Here is a 20,585-nt window from a genome sequence, read left to right on the forward strand (position 1 = left end):
AAAAAAAAAAAAAAAAAAAAAAAAAAAAAAAAAAGGTAGGAAGATGTGGCTGGCTCACGTGTTTGGTCAGAGGGGCACAAAAAACAAAATAAAGTTAACAAAGCCATTTATCCTTTCGTTTCACTGTAACAAAAACAGAAGGCAGGGGCCATTTAACTTTTCAAAAAAAGAAACAGAACAGAATGCAAAGGCTCTGGCGAAAAAAAGGAAGAAGAAAATGAAGAAGCAAAGAATAAGAAAGGGGTTAAGGCCACCAGTATCACAATCTAACCTCTTTCATCTCCATCTTCATTGGCTCAAGAGACAGTCAGTCACAAGTTTTTATCCGTTTTTTGTTTGTTTTCATTTTCTTGTTCGGCACCGGCATGGTGTGTTTCGGCGATTTTGCCCGATATGGCCAATACAGCCCGAGTCAGCACAAATCAGCTCGATTTAGCGCGAATCTGCATGAGTCTGAGCCGTGTCGGCGTGAGTCGGCGCGAGTCGTGAAAAAAAAAAGAAAAAAAAAAAAAAAAAAAAAAAAAAAAAAAAAAAAAAAAAAAAAAAAACACGTGGTAGGATGCGGCCCGACGTGGCACCGACGCATAGTTAGCAGCGTCCTTCGCGCATTGCCGCGTCGGACGCAGGTGCGGCTCCTCTGGCGCCGCATCTGTGCTTACCAGCTTATCGTCATAGGATACACAGGAAGCAACTTGTGTTGGGTGAATTTTGACCTTACATGTAGAAAGCTTTTCATTTCCTGACATGCTCAGAAGCTCTACCAGATTTTGAAAACCATGACAAATTTTTTTTTTTTTTTTTTTTACTTACATCATTAAACCAATTTAGTACCACCAGATTATCTATTTTCTGAGCCCATCATCTCATCTTGACTACTGGGGCTAGGAGACCAAGTCTGAACAAAATTCCTTACTCCCGCATATCTCACTCTCATAATTTAAATTTATTATTTGGTAAGAAAAAATAACAATGCTACAAACACAACAAATTTCACAGTTGTTTTCACAACTTGTTGAGGTAGAAGACTATAATTAATGGAACATCGCTTTTGCATGGGACCACTACTAAAGGCAAGTGTACAATGTTAACGTGTATATTATATTGTGGGTTTTAGGCCTAGTTAGGTTACTTGTATAACACATATATTTACTTGTATAGCACACGTATGCCTCTTATATATAGGCACCTATGTATATTCTTTCATAATGAAATACAATACAATTACATTCAGTATTTCTAACATGGTATCAGAGCCACCTTCTTGTGGCCATGGTTTTCTGTCCTTGCAGTACATTTAAGAGCAATCTTTGTCTTCCTCGGTATTTTTTCACTGCGTTCATCTTCTTTGGCTTCCTACTGCTGTCGTCAAAACTCTCCGGTATAGTCAAGCCACCGTTAGAAATCGCATCAACACTGCAAGACCATTGTCTTACCGTCACAGAGCCAAACTTTATTCAAGAGATCTTCTCAACCTTATCAAATCTCAAGATTTCATCAAGCTTCCATCTTGAGTTTGAGAGGGGGTGTTAGAGAAATATTAGCCCATTAGCATAGGCCCAAGCCTAATTCTACTTTGTGTTTAAGCCAAGTCTCCTACTTCTTGACTTATGGATTCTACTTGTTGCAATCACATGACACCTCACTCGTCCTTATTTTCTAACCTTAAACCTGCACCGCACCCTCTTAATATTCGCACAGCAAATGGTTCCACAATGTCTGGTCATAATATAGGTTTAGTTTCAACTTTCAACCTCTCAGTTCCTGGAGTTTTTAATGTTCCTAACCTTTCTTATTATTTATTTTCTGTGGGACAATTAGCTGAGTTAGGTTATCGCATTATCTTTGATTACTCTGGGTGCATTATGCAGGATCCTAGGACGGGACAGGAGCTTGGGACCGGTCCCAGAGTTGGGCGTATGTTTCCCATGGACAACCTTCGTCTTCCACTTGTTGCTCCTGTTTCTATTGCTGCAACTGCTGCAGCTTCTTCCACTCCTTCCCTTGCACTTTGGCATGCTCGACTTGGTCACGCATCTTCCTCTCGGGTACAACAATTGGCTTCTAGAGGTTTGTTAGGTTCAGTGTCTACAGAAAATTTTGATTGCGTTTCATGTCAGTTAAGAAAACAACTAGCTTTGCCTTTCAATACTAGTGAATCAATATCCACTGATATCTTTGACCTTATTCATTCTGATGTTTGGGGGCCGTTCTCTGTCTCTAGTATTGGTGGGTCTAGATATTTTGTTGTCTTTGTTGATGATTACTCTCGCTATAGCTGGATTTTTAATATGAAACATCATTCTGAATTATTGGAAGTATATTCTAATTTTGTAAAAATGGTTGAAACTCAGTTTCCAGACGCATCAAAATTTTTCGATCTGATAATGCTCTTGAATATACTCAATATGCTTTCCAAGCTATTTTGCATTTCTATGGCACTGTTCATCAACTAACTTGTCCAGGTACCTCTCAGCAAAATGGTAGAGCCGAACGAAAACTTCGTCATATTCTTGACACTATTCATGCTCTCCTTCTCTTTACCAAAATTCCTGCTTCTTTTTGGGGTGAAGCTGCTCTTCATGCTATTCATACTATTAATCGCATTCCGAGTCCTGTTATCCAAAATCAAACTCCATATGAGCGCCTTTTTGGGTCACCTCCAGACTATCACCACCTTCGCTCCTTCGGTTCTGCTTGTTTCGTTCTTCTTCAGCCACATGAACATAACAAACTTAAGCCTCAGTCAAGACTTTGTTGTTTTCTTGGCTATGGTGAAACTCAAAAGGGGTATAGGTGTTATGATCCTGTCTCTCATCGTCTTCATATCTCCCGCAATGTTGTCTTTTGGGAACATCGCCTTTTTGTCGAGCTCTCTCATTTCAGTGCTTCCCTGTCTTCCTCCTCTGTATTAGATCCTTTTTTAGATGAGACACATATTTCTTCTGTAGTTGCTCCTAATCCTCTTATAGTTGCTCCTGATTCTGTTGCTGTAGACTTCTCTGTCCAACCACCAGATATCACTGATCCATTTCCTAGTTCACCCTTTAATGAACAGGTGGAAGATGAACATGTTGAAGACGAGCTACCCAACCCCAATCCTGAGCTTGGGTCTCCTGCTCCTACTCCGCCTGAAGATCTTGCACAAGACATTCCACCTCGTCACTCAACTCGGGTAAGATCTATTCCTACACATTTACTTGACTATCATTGTTACACTGCCCTTACTACATTACACGAGCGTCACACCTATCGTGAGGCTTTCGCTGACCCTTTATGGCAGATTGCAATGAAAGAGGAACTTGATACATTATCTAAAAATCATACTTGGGATTTGGTGACACTTCCTCCTGGAAAATCTGTGGTTGGTTGTAAATGGATCTACAAGATTAAGACTCGCTCTAATAGGTCCATTGAGTGCTACAAAGCTCGTCTTGTTGCAAAAGGTTTTACACAAGAGTATGAGATTGATTATGAAGAGACCTTTGCTCCGGTTGCTCGTATCTCATCCGTTCGTGCCCTCTTAGCTGTTACTGCTTCCAGTAAATGGGACCTTTTTCAAATGGATGTCAAAAATGCATTCCTTAATGGGGATTTAAGTGAAGAAGTGTATATGCAACCTCTTCCTGGTCTCTCTGTTGACTCAAACAAGGTTTGTCACCTTCGACGTGCACTTTATGGCCTTAAACAAGCTCCACGAGCTTGGTTTGCCAAATTCAGCTCTATCATCTCTCACTTGGGTTACATGGCCAGTCATTATGATTCTGTCTTATTTCTTCGTCGCACTGACAAAGGCACTATTTTACTTCTCCTATATGTGGATGATATGATCATAACTGGTGATGACCTCAGTGGCATTCAAGAACTCAAGGCTTTTCTTAGTCAGTAGTTTGCGATGAAAGATCTTGGACATCTCAGCTACTTCTTGGCTCTTGAAATCACTCATTCTACAGATGGACTTTATATTACTCAAGCCAAGTATGCCTCAAAACTTTTGTCTCGAGCTGGACTCACTGATAGCAAGACTGTTGACACTCCAGTTGAGCTTAATGCGCATCTGACTCCCTCAAGGGGGGAAACCATTGTCTAATCCTTCTCTTTACAGACGCTTGGTTGGCAGCTTAGTTTATCTTACTGTCACTCGTCCAGACATTTCCTATGCTGTTCACCAGGTGAGCCAGTATCTGTCTGCACCACAATCGACTCATTATGCTGCTGTTCTGCGCATTCTTCGATACCTAAAGGGTACTCTCTTCCATGGTCTTTTCTATTCTGCTCAGTCTCCTCTTATTCTTCGTGCATTTTCTGATGCTGATTGGGCAAGAGATCCCACTGATCGCAGGTCTACCACTGGTTATTGCTTTCTTCTTGGTTCTTCTCTGATTTCTTAGCGAAGTAAGAAACAAACTCATATGGCCCGCTCCAGTACTGAAGCAGAATATCATGCCCTTACTAATACCACATCTGAGCTCCTTTGACTACGATGGCTTCTCAAAGACTTAGGTGTGTCTACATCCTCTGCAACTCCTCTTTATTGTGACAACCAAAGTGCTATTCATATTGCTCATAATGATGTCTTCCATGAACGGACTAAACACATCGAGATCGATTGTCATTTTATCCATTTTCATCTTGTTCATGGTGCTCTTAAGCTGATCTCAGTCTCCTCTAAAGATCAACTTGCAGATATCTACACCAAGTCACATCCTAAGGGACGCCTTCGTACTTTGGTTGACAACCTCAAGCTGGTCTCACATCCACCTTGAGTTTGAGGGGGGTTGTTAACATGTATATTATATTGTGGGTTTTAGGCCCAGTTAGGTTACTTGTATAGCACACATATTTACTTGTATAGCACACATATTTACTTATATATAGGCACCTATGTATATTCTTTCATAATGAAATACAATACAATTACATTCAGTATTTCTAACATACAAAAATCACAAGAAGTTGTGAAATTTATTGTAAGGCAAATAAGAAATTTCATAAGTAAGAATGGAAAATTTTACCTTAGAAGCGAGGCAAAACTTGGTTCTCTCATTCCCAAGGAAACTATCAGAGACCAAGAACTTTCCCTCCCCCAGAATCCTAACCCCTTCTTCAACAGTGTAAGAAACCAGGTCCCCAGACCTCACAACCTCATCAAATCCAAAAATTCACTTCAATTACCTTCATAGTGATACCACAAAAACATGAAAATCAGAACAATATTGATACCTCAGTTACTGAATCTTTAGCTAGAATTGGTAGGTGGAGAATCAAATCCTTAGAATTGGTAGGTGCAGTTTAAAAGAGCTTACACATTGCAAGTGTCTTTGCTCTTTTCTTGTAAAGCGTAATAGAAGAGTAGTTTAGAAGGGACCTCTATCCCAGCCATAGGAATCAATCCACACTATACGTGGGAGCTTTAAGGACAAAAATAAAGTTCAACGAGCAATTGGAGATGCAAGCAAGGATTCTAAACTACCTAGGAAGTAAGTATTCCCACTTTACATACTAATACGTGCAGTGACCAAATGTTCTCAGTGTACTAAAAATATTGATCTGATTCTGTATTAGATTCTTTATTTGACATGCAATTTTTTGGTTTCTTTTGTCTTTCTTTTGCCACATTAATCTGTTGGTATGATACTATGGTTCAAATCATAGACAAGGGTAATTAACATAGTAAAACAACTCATAATAGAACTTACAAGCATGGAGAATGGTGTTTTCCACTATAGTGGTGGGTTTTATAGTGATGATGATCTGAAAGATCGACCTCCAATTTCATCCTTTTTAACCTTTATGTCCTCTGTTTTCTGCCCATCATCAAGAAGGTTTGTCTACTAATATTAAAATTTCCAAGCAGTTGTAGCATCAGTGTTCTTGGTAGGAGAATTGAAGTCAAAAAAATATATATACTTTTATCATTGACCGTGAAATGACTGAAAAAAAAAAAAAAAAAAATTTTTGAGATGAAGAACGTTTCGTATTTGCAAAGAAGTCTAAAAATCAAAATTTAAATTGCTTGCTATTGTTTCAAAACATCAAAATTGATGGTGACTATGTGCATGGAGAGTTAAAGACCTTTGTTGTTTTAGTTATATTGTCTTTCTTTTGCAGTTCAAATGCCTATACTATTTTCTGAGTTCGTGGCTTCAGCCTTCCTGCACAGTCAACAACTTATTTTCCAAGTACATGACCCAAATAAACTCTGGGTTCTAGTAGACTGGTACTGCATATCTCATCTCAACAGGTACCTATTAAGTCTTATTTTTCTCATAATATACTTTTCTGTTAGCCTTTTCATATTATCTAAGAAGTAGAACAATATAATTATGTAATTATCATTATGAATTTTGTATCATTACTATAAATATTGCTCAATGTCATTCTGCTCAAAGTTGTATTATTTATGTAAAGTTGGAACAAGCTGATGCAGGAATTAATAGTGTTTCTCGGCCTGGTTCGATTGATCGAAGCTTAAGCTCGATCAATCGAAAATCGGGTCAGATGCGTTTTTTCTGCAAAATTCCAACTCAGCCCTAACTCCTAAAACGTTTAGGGTTTTATGTTTTTTCCCTATGTATATAAGGAAAACCCTAACCACGTTTTAGAGGTTGTTCATATTGCTGTTTTGTGTAAATCTCTTGTGAGATCTAGAGGAGCTTTCCTTTACACAAAGTTTAGGGTTTTCAAGGAGGAGATGTTATCTACACCTTGATGATCAACTCAGTTGCTGCCATTGGAGCTTAAAGATACACAAGCGGGAGTGCTTGTATTTGCTGGAGAATCCAAGAAAGAAGGAGTCCGCGGTCTCAAAGCTTGCATGTGGTCATGTCAGTAAGTTCTACTAGTGGGTAGCAATAAGAAGTCGAGTGTGGGGGCTTGTAAGTTTTATTGTATGAACTTCGATTCTTTCAAGATAGTGGATTCAGGTTTACCTTGAAGATAGTTAGGTAAAATCCTCCCTAGTTTTTTACCAGTGTGGTTTCCTAGGTCATCATATCTTTGTGTTATTTATATTTCCGCAGCTATATACTTGATATGTTGTTTGATTGTGATAACCTAGATTTGCATAATTTGACTAAGTTAATCACTTGGCTAATTAACTAAGTTAATCCGGTTGTGTTAAGAGGTCTAAAAACTGTACAAGTGGTATCAGAGCAGGTAGCTCTCTGTCTGTGATCTTTTGATCTTTGAGCTGATCCTTGACCCCTGTTGTCATGGAATACGGACACTCTCTAGTTATTCCCCCTCACTTTGATGGGAATAATTATGCTTATTGGAAAGTAATGATGAAAGTATTCCTGAAATAAATTGATGAGAGAGTCTGAAACTCCGTTAAATACGGATGGGAGAAGCCCACTACTCCTATAAGTGAATGGCAAACTTCTCAAAAAGAAGCAACTAGATTCAATAGCAAAGCTATGAATGTCATCTTTAACGCTGTTTCTATGGAGGAATTTAAGAGAATCTCTAATGTTGAGGTTGCTCACACTACTTCGAAAATCCTTCAGACTATGCATGAAGGCACTAAGGCAGTTAAAATTAATAAGTTGCAGCAGTTAACATCTAGATTTGAAAGCATTAGGATGTTTGATGATGAATCTTTTGATGAATTCTATGCTAAACTGAATGATATTGTTAATTCTGCATACAATCTGGGTGAAATCTATAATCAACCTAAAATTGTTAGGAAGATTCTTAGATCTTTGACTGAGAACTTTAAACCCAAAGTGATTGCCATCACTGAGAGCAAGGATGTGGACTCCATTCCTGTTGATGAACTTGTAGGATCTCTTCAGTCCTATAAGTTAGACCTACCCAAAACTAACAAATCCAAATCAATGGCTCTTAAGTCTGTTGATGATGTTGATGTTTGTGAATTTGATGATGAGCTCTTTGCTACAGAGATTGCTTACCTGGCCAAGAACTTTAGAAACTTTCTTAGGAATAGTAACAGAAAGGTAAGAGGTACAAACACTGCTAAATCTAGAAACTTTAGGAAGAATGATCCCACTAAGGTTAATTACAATGAAAAACCTAGAGAAAAAGTAGGTCAATCTTCTAACAATTCTTTGGGTTCTCAGTGTTTTGGATGTCAAGGGTATAGTCACATGAAATCTGAATGTCCCACTTACTTGAGGTCTAAGGGGAAGGCTATGGCTGTAACCCTTAGTGATAATGAAGTTTCTGATGATGAGTCTGGATGTGACGAGGATGGAAACTTCATTGCTTTCACTGCTACTACTGTAGTCAATGAAAGTGTGTCTGTTGAAAAGAACCCTTTTTGATGGGGAACTTACTGAGGATGCAGATCTTCAAGAAGTCTACAATAAACTTTGCAAAGTTGCTACAAAGGATGCCATGAATGTTGAATTAGGCTTAAAGAAAATTGCATCTCTTAAACTTGAAAAGAAAATTTTGCTTTGCTAATTTGTTTGATGCGAATGATCTTTTAAACAATGTGAAAACTAAGAATATGCTCTTGCTTGATAAAGTTAAATTTTTGGAACATGATTTATCTGTTGCTAGATCTGATAGTTCTAAACTTGATCAAATGCTGAGTGTTCAAAAGACTTTTGACAAATCTGGATTAGGTTTTGTTGAAAGCATCTCTATGTCTACACCCAATTCCACAAACTTTGTTCCTTCTTCTTCCTCTGAACCCCCTGTGAGTAAGGCTGTGAGTGAGACTGCTAAACCTGTAGAGGTCACACCTTCTAGGAAGATTAGGGTTGATCTGAAAGAGTCTAAACCTAAGGAGTCTACCCTTTCTAAGGATAAAATGCATGATAAGCCTGTTTGGGTTTGTCATTTTTGTAGAAAATCTGGACACATTTGTTCAAATTGTTATAAGTTGCAAGTAATTAAGCGAGCAAATAAGCCAAAAGTGCATGTGCCTCAAGTACAAGATCTTATGGCACTTATTGGTGAATTGGTAAAGGCTCTAAACCTTTATTCCAATCCTGGAGTTGGAAATCACTCTAATGTGAATAAAAACTCCAATGCTCGTAATGCATCTAAGAGGTTTTGAATGCAAAAGGCTCAATCTAATTGAGTCTTTCTAACATGGTCCTTGTGCTTCATTGCTTTATCTTTTGTGACCTTTATTCTTTGGTTTCTTTTACCTTTTTATTTCTAAAATTTGCATTGCATAACATTCATGCATTTCATTCTAGGACTATTTTTTTAAAAAATAAAAGGGAAAAAGGAAGCAAATTGTGTTTTGTATTTATTCTCTTAGTTTTTGAAAACAAGATTGGTCAATTTATTTTCACATAACTTGTCTTTGTACCTTGTTTAGTTTTGATGAGCTTATCTATTGCATTTTACTAACTGAAGTTTTGTAGTGCATGTTGTGTGGGAAAGATGTTTATGGTTTTTGATAACTTTGTCTTGATCTTGAAGTCACATGTCTTTAACTGTTGGACTTAAACCTTTTGAGAAAGGCATAAATAACCATCTCACCACTGTTTACTAGCCAATCATGAACACTTTAGTGCATATCATAAGATTCTGTGCTCGAGAAAGTGTAACACATGCACAAAAAGAACATAAGGTGTAGCCTCGGTTTAATTGCTTAATACTTAAAATTGGTGTGTACTATTAGGTTTGATGCCAAATCACATAAATTAAATTGGTGTGTACATTATCCCAGCTTTTAATAAGTTTCTGAACAACTAAAATTTGTGTGTACAATGTGAGGCAAAATTCAAGAAACTTATATAATAGCAAGCTTATAATCTAGGAAATGTGGGAGTTATATGATGCAACTCTTTAGGTAATAGTCTCTTTTAAATTCTATGTGATGAATTTTGTAGACTTTATGGTTGATTTTTATTCACATATCACCTCACATGTATCTCAAGCCTATGCTAGTTGCACACACTACACAAGTTACTCTTTACAAAACATTGTACATGTTATTGTATGTGTTTTTGGTCTGACCAACCAAGTCTGAAAAATACCTTGAGTTTTATGCACAACTGATTTGTTGCTTGAGAATCAAAAAGGGAGATTGTTTGAAATCTAAATTTTTAGGAGAACTGGGTTTAAATCTTGGGTTTGTGAAAATCATTTCATCTCATACTCATGCATGTTATACATAAATTCATTGCTTTTAGGAGAGTCTACTTCAAAATCTGTTGTTTTTCACAAAATTCATTTTTTTACAATTTCAATTAATCGAACCTGTTCTTCGATCAATCGAAATTGCGATTGAAAATTTAAGTGAGCCTCTGTCTGTTTCGATTGGTCGAAACTATTTTTCGATCAATCAAATATCGTGAATCAGGTTTTTTTTTTTTTTTAAATCAGATCTTGACCTTTTCAAACTCACTTTTTCAAAAGTTTCTAAGCTTTTCTCTCTCTCTCCAATTCGGACTTGGCTCCACCTCATATTTTTGTCATTTTTTATCATTCTTTTTGCAAGGTTTCTCTCTCCAAATACCGGTAAGACTCTTTTATCCTTCTTTTTGCTTTTATTTTCACATTTCATGCATTTTTCATGCATTTTAATTTGGGGATTTCGAACCTATGCATATTTGGGGTTTTTGATGTTTCAAGCCATATTTTCTGAAATTGATCATTGGGTTTTGTTCCTATGATGTTATTAACATGATCTATGTTGGATAATTTGATCAATTTTGTGGTTTGTGAGAAATTGGATTTTCTAGGGTTTGTTTTGAATTCGATTTGGGGTTTTCGTTCAATTGGGTTAAAATTGATGAAATTGGCTAGTTGGATTGATGTAATTGATCATTATAATCTGTTTTCTAACTTGTGTGATGATCAATTTGTCAATTTTCTTTAAAAACATTCAAGTGGTTTTCAAATTTTTGGGGTTTTTGGTAGAAACTCTATGCTCAAGCCAATTTTGTGAATTTGAACTCAAATTGAACTTAGTTTCACTACATTGGAACATGCATCATGACATTTAAATTGTTCATGCATCATATAGATTTTTGTTCTATATTTGTTTTGTGCTAACTTGCAGTCTACCCTTAGTTTTGTTTTTTGTTTTTTTTCTTTTTTCTTTTTTCTTTTTTCTTTTTTCTTTTTTCTTTTTTCTTTTGGTTCTGCTTTGTGTCTTTGTCCTTTCCTTAACATCATGCCTAGGAAGACTAGAGCCCATAAGACGACCTCTACTTCTTCTAAGTCTCCCTCTAGGACTAAGTTATTTAGAAATGACAAAAGCAGAGAGGCCTTTGATAAGATGAACAGTAAGAGAAAAATTTGGGCTGAGTGTTTTGTTATCCTTGATGAGGTTGATCCAGCCATTAGGGCTAATTTTGAGAGTAAGGGCTGGTTGTCTTTGTTGGAGATAGATCATCCACCCCCGACCACCCTCATAAGAGAGTTCTATTCGAACCTCTCTTGTCACATCTATGATTCCAACACCCTTATTAGGAGTTGGATACGAGGTATAGAGTTTACCATTACTCCTGATGTAGTGGCTGAGGCTCTTGGGGTTTCGGTCGTTAGGCAGCCTGACTATCCTTATGAGGAGTCTCCACCCCTTGATGACGTCATGTCATACATCACTGGGTCTTCTATCCAATGGGGTTCTGATTCTTGGATCACATCCGCTGAGCTTCCTGTGACTACCTATCTTTTTCTTAGGATAGCATGTCATTCTCTGTGGCCTATCTTTCATCTCCACACCATCCCTATTGATATGCCTTTGTTTCTGGTGCTTCTATTTCTTTTCCTCATTTGTCGTTCTTTGAACGAGATTCATAGGAGTAGCATTGTTAGTCACGCTCTTGTCTATCCTATCTTCATTCATAGGATTTTGTTGTTTTTAGGGTTAGATGGTTTCCCCGCGTCTGAGCTCGTACATGTTACTAGTCCCATAGATGCTTGCTTTCTTCATCTGAGGGCTGCACATTTGAGGCCTCCTCGTGTTCAGTCTTCGGGAGCTGTAACCCCCTCCTTCCTCTTCTACAGGTGCTGCACAGATTGAGACGTCTGGTGCTGCTGCTGCTACTACTGATGTTCCTCCACCGACTACTATGATGATTCAGACATTCAACGTACGTTGGATCATGTCTTGACCGTTCAGGCGACTCATGGACAGATTTTGGTGGACTTGCTCGATGAGGTTCGTGCTTTGCGTGCAAAGTTGGTGCATTTTAGACATTCTCTTACGCCACCTCCTTTTGATGATGGATTGTGATTGCCCTTTGGCATTCCGTCACAAAAAGGGGGAGTAGATTTTAGATTTTGGATTGGCTTGTAGAGTTTTTGCTGATAGGGGGAGTTTTGTGATTCTTTGGAGCCCGTGGTGATTAGATTGTATCTAGGAGCTGCATCTTGTATTTACATTCTTTTGGCTCTAGATGTATTTTTGATGGGCTATTCATGTTAGGGGGAGATACATTTATTTTGTTTCTTATTTCACTGCTTATTGACTTATATTTTGTGAGTTATTCATTTGATATATGTCTTTATTTTGTGTTTTTGTGAAATCAAGAATTTATTTTGTTTACTTACATTTTCCATATATGCTTTTATGTGTTTGTTGAGTATTTCAGGAAATACAGGTTGATTCAATTGAGCTACTGTCTACACTTGCAACTGATGGATAGTAGTTAGGATTGGATTTGTTATGTAAAGGGCTTTATTTTGTAAACTTTAAGCTTTTAGTTTGTGTTTTGTCACGGATTGCCAAAGGGGGAGTTTGTTAGGTTCTAAAAACTTAGGATTTAATGTATTTAGAACTCAAATATGTATTGTTGGCAAACCATGATCAAAACAAGTTGTTTAGTCTTGTTTAAACTTGCTCAAAGTTGTATTATTTATGTAAAGTTGGAACAAGCTGATGCAGGAATTAACAGTGCTTCTCGACCTGGTTTAATCGATCGAAGCTTAGGCCTGATCAATCAAAAATCAGGTCAGATGCGTTTTTTCTGTAGAATTCCAACTTAGCCCTAACTCCTAAAACGTTTAGGGTTTTATATTTTTGCCCTAGGTATATAAGGAAAACCCTAACCACGTTTTAGAGATTGCTCATATTGCTATTTTGTGTAAATCTCTTGTGAGATCTAGATGAGCTTTCCTTTACACAAAACTTAGGGTTTTTAAGGAGGAGATGTTATCTACACCTTGATGATCAACTCAGTTGCTGCCATTGGAGTTTAAAGATACACAAGCAGGAGTGCTTGTATTTGCTAGAGAATCCAAGAAAGAAGGAGTCCGTGATCTCGGAGCTTACACGTGGTCGTGTCAGTAAGTTCTACTGATGGGTAGCAATAAGAAGTCAAGCGTGGGGGCTTGTAAGTCTTATTGTATGAACTTCGATTCTTTCAAGATAATGGATTCAGGTTTACCTTGAGGATAGCTAGGTTAAATCCTCCCCAGGTTTTTACCGGTGTGGTTTCTTGGGTCATCATATCTTTGTGTTATTTATATTTCCGCTGCTATATACTTGATATGATTGTTTGATTGTGATAACCTAGATTTGCATTATTTGACTAAGTTAATCACTTGAATAATTAACTAGGTTAATCCGATTATGTTAAGGGGTCTAAAAACTGTATAATAGCCAATAAAAAAAAGTACTTTTTTTAATAAAAAGAAAAATTCACTAATGAAAGAAGTAAACATGGATCCTAATGAAACCACCCAAAAATTGCTCAACCAAGGTTTGGTTTCTTTTTCAATTTTGTTGGGTTTTTGGGTTTGTTTTGGTTAATGGGTTTTTGTTTGTTTTGCTGATTCTGGGCTTGGAGGGTTGTGGTTTGTGTGTGTTAATTTTTGTTCACATTGCTCTATTTTTAGTTGGTTTTTAGGTTTTTGGGTTTGTTTTGGTTAATGGGTTTTTGTTGTTTTACTTATTCTAGGATTGAAAGTTGTGGTTTAATTATTATGTGTTAATTATGGTTCACATTGTTCTGTTTTTATCTATTTTCCAATTTTTTCATCAGGGCCAGGTAATGACAAGGGTCTTGATTAGATTTTGGGTTTGCTTTGGTTAAAAGGGTTTTTCTTGGTTCACATTGGTTTTGACGTAGGAAGCATAGACACTTCATTTAGGGTGCCGTACCCCTATCGTATTTGTGTCCTAGTCGTGTCGTCCCCATGTAATAGTTGTGTCATTGTGTCGTACCATTCAGAATGCCTACTCATCCTCATTTTCTTCTCTCCACAAATATAAATGTATACTTTAAACAAATTGAGGCATAATTGTATCTTTATTATTCAATAGGAATGCATCTTGATACAAAACCATTTTTCTCACTTAACAATAAGAGTTTCTTTAGTGACATTTTTGTTCATATTATTCTTGAGTTGTGCAGTCTCAACCCCCATATACATTTACCAAGCTTCCCTAGCAATGTATTTCAAGACTCATGTGAAGGTTCTTCAACTTGATCATCAGGCAATACACCCAAATCAATCGTGGGTGCACTTCTCATCATCTCTGCAACTTTAACTTTGCGTGTGGTGACTAGAATTCTACTACCTTGCACACCATATTTGAGTGTAATTCTAAACGGCTCCCATATTGTGAAGTCTTCCGTCCACACATCATCTAAGACAAGAAAAAACATTTTTTCCTTAATTTTGTCACAAATTCCATCCAATAGACCTTGCAATGTAGTCATGTTAGGTGTTTGACGATCAATAGATTCAAGGATTGCTTTGGCAAGCTTGCATTGATCAAAAGGATCAGAAACACAAACCCATATTTTTATTTGAAAATGAGCCTGCACCTTGCGATCATTGTAGGCTACTTGGGCAAGAGCCATTTTTCCAATACCAACCGGGCAACTAAAGAGATCATGTAGGGGTTTCCCTCTTCTTCACTACACCTGCCCAATAGGATTCTCACTAGATCATCCTTAGCCTTATCATGACTTTGAATTTCAGAAACATCAACAAAGGAAGTAGTCTTTGGTCGTTCAACTTCTTCAATGCCCCTTGTCAATTCAAACCCACATGTGTCTCTTTCTTTGATAATCTCATCTAATTTATCATTAAGTTCTTCTATCTTATGAGCAATATCACGATACTGAAGAAGACTAGTAACTGAAAAATCAAAGTTGAAGAGGGGCCATACCTTCCTCCTCTTAGCAGTACCAGTTGCAGCTTCTTCTTCCTCATCTTTTTTCTCATTATCTTCTACGATCTTGGCGGCCGTGTTCCATTCATCCAACACGTTCTTCGTCTGGTTGGATACGTCTTTGAGCTTATCTCTAATTATCTCTAACCAAAGTGTCACAGCTTCCTCCTTCACTCGCCTTTTCTCTACATCGTTGAGCACTGCCTGAATGGTATGGAATTTGCTTTCAAGCTTTGGGATCTCTTCCTTAACATTTGCAATCAACTTGAACTCTGAAGTAATCATTGAAAAAACCTGTGTCTTAATTTCTGAAACTTGTTGAACCCAATCTGCCCAATCCATAATTGGAAATTGATTTTTTTTTTTTTTTTTTTTTTTTTAGAAGAATTGGAAATTGAAGTTTGATGGATAAAACAAGAGACTGAAATAGTAAATGGTTGATGAAAGGGGAAACCAAATAGAAGCTGCTCATATGGTCAATGAAGTCCACACTGTTCATGATCTGCTCATATATATATATATATATATATATATATATATATATATATATATTTTAGGGAGATATATATATATATATATTAGTCCCAAAGGAAAAGAAAATGGTATATTAAACTTATAAGTAATAATTCCAAATCTATCTTAAAATAATATAATTATTTTCTAATAATATATAATTAATATAGTATAATAATATATAGTTTGTAAGTTAAGCGGTCTATACTTGTTATTTGAAAGTGTTTTAAATTTGTGTAAGAGTTTTTTTTTTTCTTCTAATTTTATTTTTTTTTAAGGCAAGAAAAAATAATGCATGCATTTTGATATTTTGCAATAACTTAATATAGTGAGACAAGTATAAAAATGCAACCCAATAAAAAACTTAAGAATGTATAATTTTCATTAGAACATGCAATGAATCTTTGATTTTCATATGGAAGCCAACATTATTTTGAACTTTTAGAGAAATTAATGATCATTATATAAAAACCTTGCTTCCATTTTATCACGTAAGAACTATTACACAAAGATATAACTCTCAAATTATTAAATACACACACAAAAAGCAATAACAATTTCTAGCTTGATAATCACTAAACTTATATACAAGAATCAGTTATTAAATATTCTCCCTAAACAATACAATGAACATTTTTTTTCCTTTAACACAATTTAAACTTTTTGAAAGACCGAGGAGCTAAATTTGTAGTAGATCATAGCCAATCAATAATATAGCATAAAAAGGAAAGAAAAAAAAAATGTATTCATGATTAATTGTTTATGCATATCAATGTTTGTTTTAACCTGGATTATATAAATAAAGAGAAATAACAACATTATCTTATGCTCAAGCAACAACTAGCGAATTCCCTAATTACACTCGTTAACTAGACCCTTGGCTTAATTACATTGATATTAATTGATTTTAAGAGAGTAATAATTCTTCCAAATTAACTCTACTACTTTTGTTCTATAAAAATAAATAAATAAAACTCTACTACTTTTGTTCTCTGAAGATTCGTGTAGTAGGTTCAGAGTCACCTCTTGTTTGATCTCTTCAAGGACTTCAGCTTTAGCGCAAAGTACAATATATAAACCAATGATCATAAAAATAAAAATTAAAAATAAAAATAAAATAAAACTAGCAAGATGGAGCTAACACACAATTTTAAATTTTAAGAAATCAGCGAAGAAAATAGTGGGTAGACAAAAACTTGGGTTAGAATTTACCTTCCTCCTCAAAAATGGTTATAATGACTATGAGGGTTGAAAATTACTAAGAAAAGCAAACCCTTAATGATGCACCAAGCCTGAACATAAAAGGTTAACTATAGATCCAATTCTTGTTGTGGTGTACAATATGATAATAGTTGTTAGAAAACGCCCATGTAAGAGGAAAAAGAGAAAGGACATATAAAATTGAAGGGAAAGAGAGGTCATTAAAATTTGAATACTTACTGCATATAAAAAATATCAAAATTCAACAATTAAATGCAAATACATGCATCTAAGTAGATGAATGTATATATGTTCAAAAATACTTGCTAAAATTGTGATCTATATGAAATCTATATATATAATAATAGGTGAAGCAGAAAGAGTGTGAAATTGAATTCTAAATTAGAACTCTAATTGTGTGCCACGTGTACGAAATTGAATTCCAAATTAGAACTCTAATTGTGTGCCACGTATACACACCAAATTAGAATTCCTAATTAGAGTTCTAATTTTGAGCCATGTGTCTAGAATCTAAAATTGAAGTTGAATTTTGCATCATGTTGCTAAATGTATGTGGGCTCATTCCCATTAAAATCACTTCTATGTATCGAGTCAAGTGAGTTACTGTGCTAATTAATTTTTTTCTTGATTTTGCAGTCAAACGTGAAAACCAAAGAGATTAATATTGGTGAAATTGAAGTTGAATTTTGCATCATGTGACTAAATGTATATGGGCTTATTCTCATTAAAACCACTTCTATGTATCGGGTCAAGTGAATTACTGTGCTAATTAAGTTTTTTCTTGATTTTGCAGTCAAACGTGAAAACCAAAGAGATTAATATCGGTGATAAGAACTTGGTTTAGGTACATTGCATAATTTCCAAAAAGATAGCAAAGCCAGAGTTTGCATCTTTGTTATAAATTGCTTACAAAGTTTGCATCTTTACATTTGCATTGAGTTTCAGATTAAAGTGCTTTCTTCTTGGTTTTGACACTGAGTTTTGTTTACTATTCACTTACAAAGTTTGCATCTTTACATTTGTTATAAATTGCTAATATGTGATTAGATGCACATTATGCCTAAAATTCACTATCCTTATATTTGGCTTTTTGTTCAGTTTTGGCACCTATAACAATGAAGAAAGCACTGCTATGGACCGATGGATGATACTTTTTGCAGGCTGCAAAGGAACTTAGTGATCAATGGAATCTCACGCGAATTGGAGAGGACCCGGCTGTAGATGTCTGGATGGCAGATATGAGTCACTATGTTTTTAAAATTTTCAGTGAAGGTAAAGGTTATGAACAATGTAAATTTTCCGGAGAGAGATTTATTATTCTATATTTACGCAAATTTGGTCGCCTTCTTGGAGTGGATCACTCCACCCTGTCTTTCTATTGGAATTTTTTATTCAGATTATTACAATTTAATCAGAAATTTTATTTGAATTTTCCTATTGTTGTTACTATCATATATTATCGTTCTAATTGTTCAATTAGAATCTGAAATTGGAGTCCAATTTTACCATACACGTGTACAATCTAATTATTTTTAATTTTGCTGTCATGTGTAGAAGCCAATAAGATGAAATTAATAACACATTAAACACTCATGCTTTGGGAATCAGTAGTACCAATCTAAATCCATTGGACCTGCTTCGTGATAATACAACTATGAATGATGTATAAAAACACGCACAAACCCATCTCGCTATAAAAAGAGATTGGAGAGAATTTCTTTTATCAACCATGGAACTTCAAAGGTTTTTTCTTCACACAAATGCCCATCATGTTACAAAATGACCCATCATAAAACTACAAAATGAGTACAACTCTGAAGGTTTTTTTTTTTTTTAATTTTAAATTTTTTAAGCTATGAAATTTCAATCATCAATAGAGATTGAAGATTCAAAAGCGTGAATGGATCTTTTGGATAAACATTGTCACCAAGGTTCAACTTTCTATGTAAAATATATATACTGCTAAGTTTTGTTAATGAAATTTTCTGGTTAATAATATGAATTTAAACTTAACTGAGCCTTTTAAACATGAATAAACTCATGATTAATAATATATTCATTCCCGTTTGGTAGGTTAAATATAATTTTAGAGACCGAAAAATGAAATGTTATAAGAGAATTTATTAGTAATACAAGCATAATCACCCAAAATGACCAAAACAACTACTTTAGAAGAAAAATAGATAATTCAGCAATTGATCATCACCTATTGTCCTAAAGATGGATTTTTATGGTGGCAATTCCATGTTTAGAATTTTCGCCATGTTGTCATCTTGTTTTGTTTTATACTCCTCCTAAGTCCTGAGAGTCTCATGTTTTCCAATTAACAGCTACTAATTGACGTTTGATTTCTTTTCTCTTTTTCCTTTATATATATATATATATATATATATATATATTGTCATTCCTTCCTATTGTTTTCCCCAATTTGATTATGATTAATTGACGTTTAACTTCCTATGGAATTTAAATGAAGCATCTAAATTAATCCATTCCTCTAATGCATTAAATATGCATTTTAACGTTTTTTTTCCCCCATTTTTTTCTGCCTATATTGTATTTTAATTTTTTGTCTTAATTAATTGACCATTGTCTTTTTATTTTACATCCACTATTATTAGTTTGTTTATGTTACGTTTGGTTTGATCCCCTAATTAATTATTTTTTTTTAATTAAATGTTTCTACATTAGCATGTGTTTTATATTTTATTTTTCCTTTGATGCATTGTAACATTTCCTTTATGAGGACACTTTATGAGTCCAATTGTTACATCCATAACTATTAGTTTGTTTATGTTACATTTCGTTTGATTTCTAATTAATTATTTTTTAATATTTTATTTAGCATTTCTAAATTGGCATGTGTTTTGTATTCCATTTCTTTTGATGCATTGTCACTATTCAGTTGTAAAGTTCTTTCATAACACTTTACAAGGGCAACTTTGTATGTTTAATTTTTTTTAATTTAAAATAAATAATGGAAAGAAAATATAAAGAAAAAAAAATATGACATGGCGAATGAGTAGTGCAACCAGGGCGGAGGGAGGGGGTGGGCAAGGGGGGCAGGTGCCCTCCTAAACTTCCAAATTTTTTCACTGCTAATATGGTACATATATGATGCATAATTAGAGCATTTGCAACAGTGTAGCTATAATGCTATATTGCTAAAATTTAGCTTTACAAACACAAAAATCTTGCTGCAGCAGTGGAGATAAATCTAAAAATTTTAGCTCCATTACTATAGTGCACATCTATAAATAGATGTGCACTGTTCATGAGAGCTAAAAAAAAAATATTATTTTATTTAATTCTCTCTCCTCTTTCATTAAAAAAATATTTTCTCTTTCTTTCTTTTCTTTCTCTCTCTCTCCGACTTCTCTTCTTTCTTCCTCTACTAGTCCTCCATTTTAATCAGACCGTGCCTCTCGACTCAGTCCTCACACTTCGTTTCTGCCCAACGCCGATCAAAGCCCCAGCGCAGCGCCGACCGAAGCCTAGCCCAACGCTGACCACTCTTTGTGTTCTACACCTCAAAGGCCGAACCTCCGAGCTCCACCCTCTCTCTGCTATCTCATGCCTAGTGCCGATGTGGGTTTGTGTTTTTGTTTTCCGATCTGTTGTGGGCAGTGGGCTTGTGTTTGTGTTTATGGCAGTGGTCTTATGCTCATGGTGGTTTTTTTTTTTTTTTTTTTTTGCTGTGGACTGGTGGTGGTGGTGTGGTGGTTGTGGCTGTAGCTGAGGAAAAAGATTAGAGATTTGGGTTTTTTTTTTTTTTTTTTCCTACTGTGGACTG

At 35.4% G+C, this 20,585-nt stretch overlaps 1 protein-coding gene and 1 long non-coding RNA gene across 3 annotated transcripts in view; one reads left to right on the forward strand and one right to left on the reverse strand.

Annotated features, from left to right (window-relative positions):
• The window catches only part of LOC112003712 (uncharacterized), a 12,811-nt gene extending 6,434 nt beyond the window's left edge, over positions 1-6,377 (forward strand). The window contains exon 6 of the long non-coding RNA XR_010629388.1: positions 6,109-6,377. This is a non-coding gene — a long non-coding RNA (uncharacterized LOC112003712). The remainder of the gene's footprint in view (positions 1-6,108) is intronic.
• Positions 6,378-14,157: 7,780 nt separating this feature from the next.
• LOC112003711 (uncharacterized) lies at positions 14,158-15,502 on the reverse strand. 2 transcript variants are annotated; one of them, XM_065774563.1, is made up of 2 exons: positions 15,056-15,502; positions 14,158-14,527 (listed from the first exon to the last, which is right to left on the reverse strand). In XM_065774563.1, exons 1-2 carry the CDS (start codon positions 15,398-15,400, stop codon positions 14,444-14,446), a joined length of 429 nt encoding a protein of 142 aa, XP_065630635.1. In that variant the 5' UTR covers positions 15,401-15,502; the 3' UTR covers positions 14,158-14,443. The 2 variants fall into 2 exon arrangements, with proteins under 2 accessions (XP_065630635.1, XP_065630634.1); XM_065774562.1 differs by having other exon boundaries at positions 14,709-15,500.
• Positions 15,503-20,585: the final 5,083 nt, after the last annotated feature.

Source organism: Quercus suber, unplaced genomic scaffold (assembly GCF_002906115.3).
Source record: "Quercus suber isolate HL8 unplaced genomic scaffold, Cork oak 2.0 scaffold_94, whole genome shotgun sequence".
In the NCBI taxonomy this organism is placed as follows: domain Eukaryota; kingdom Viridiplantae; phylum Streptophyta; class Magnoliopsida; order Fagales; family Fagaceae; genus Quercus; species Quercus suber.

What these genes read in the sequence shown, in the direction of transcription:
- LOC112003711 (XM_065774562.1), bottom strand. Translation starts at nt 15,400, where the DNA reads ATGGATTGGGCAGATTGGGTTCAACAAGTTTCAGAAATTAAGACACAG.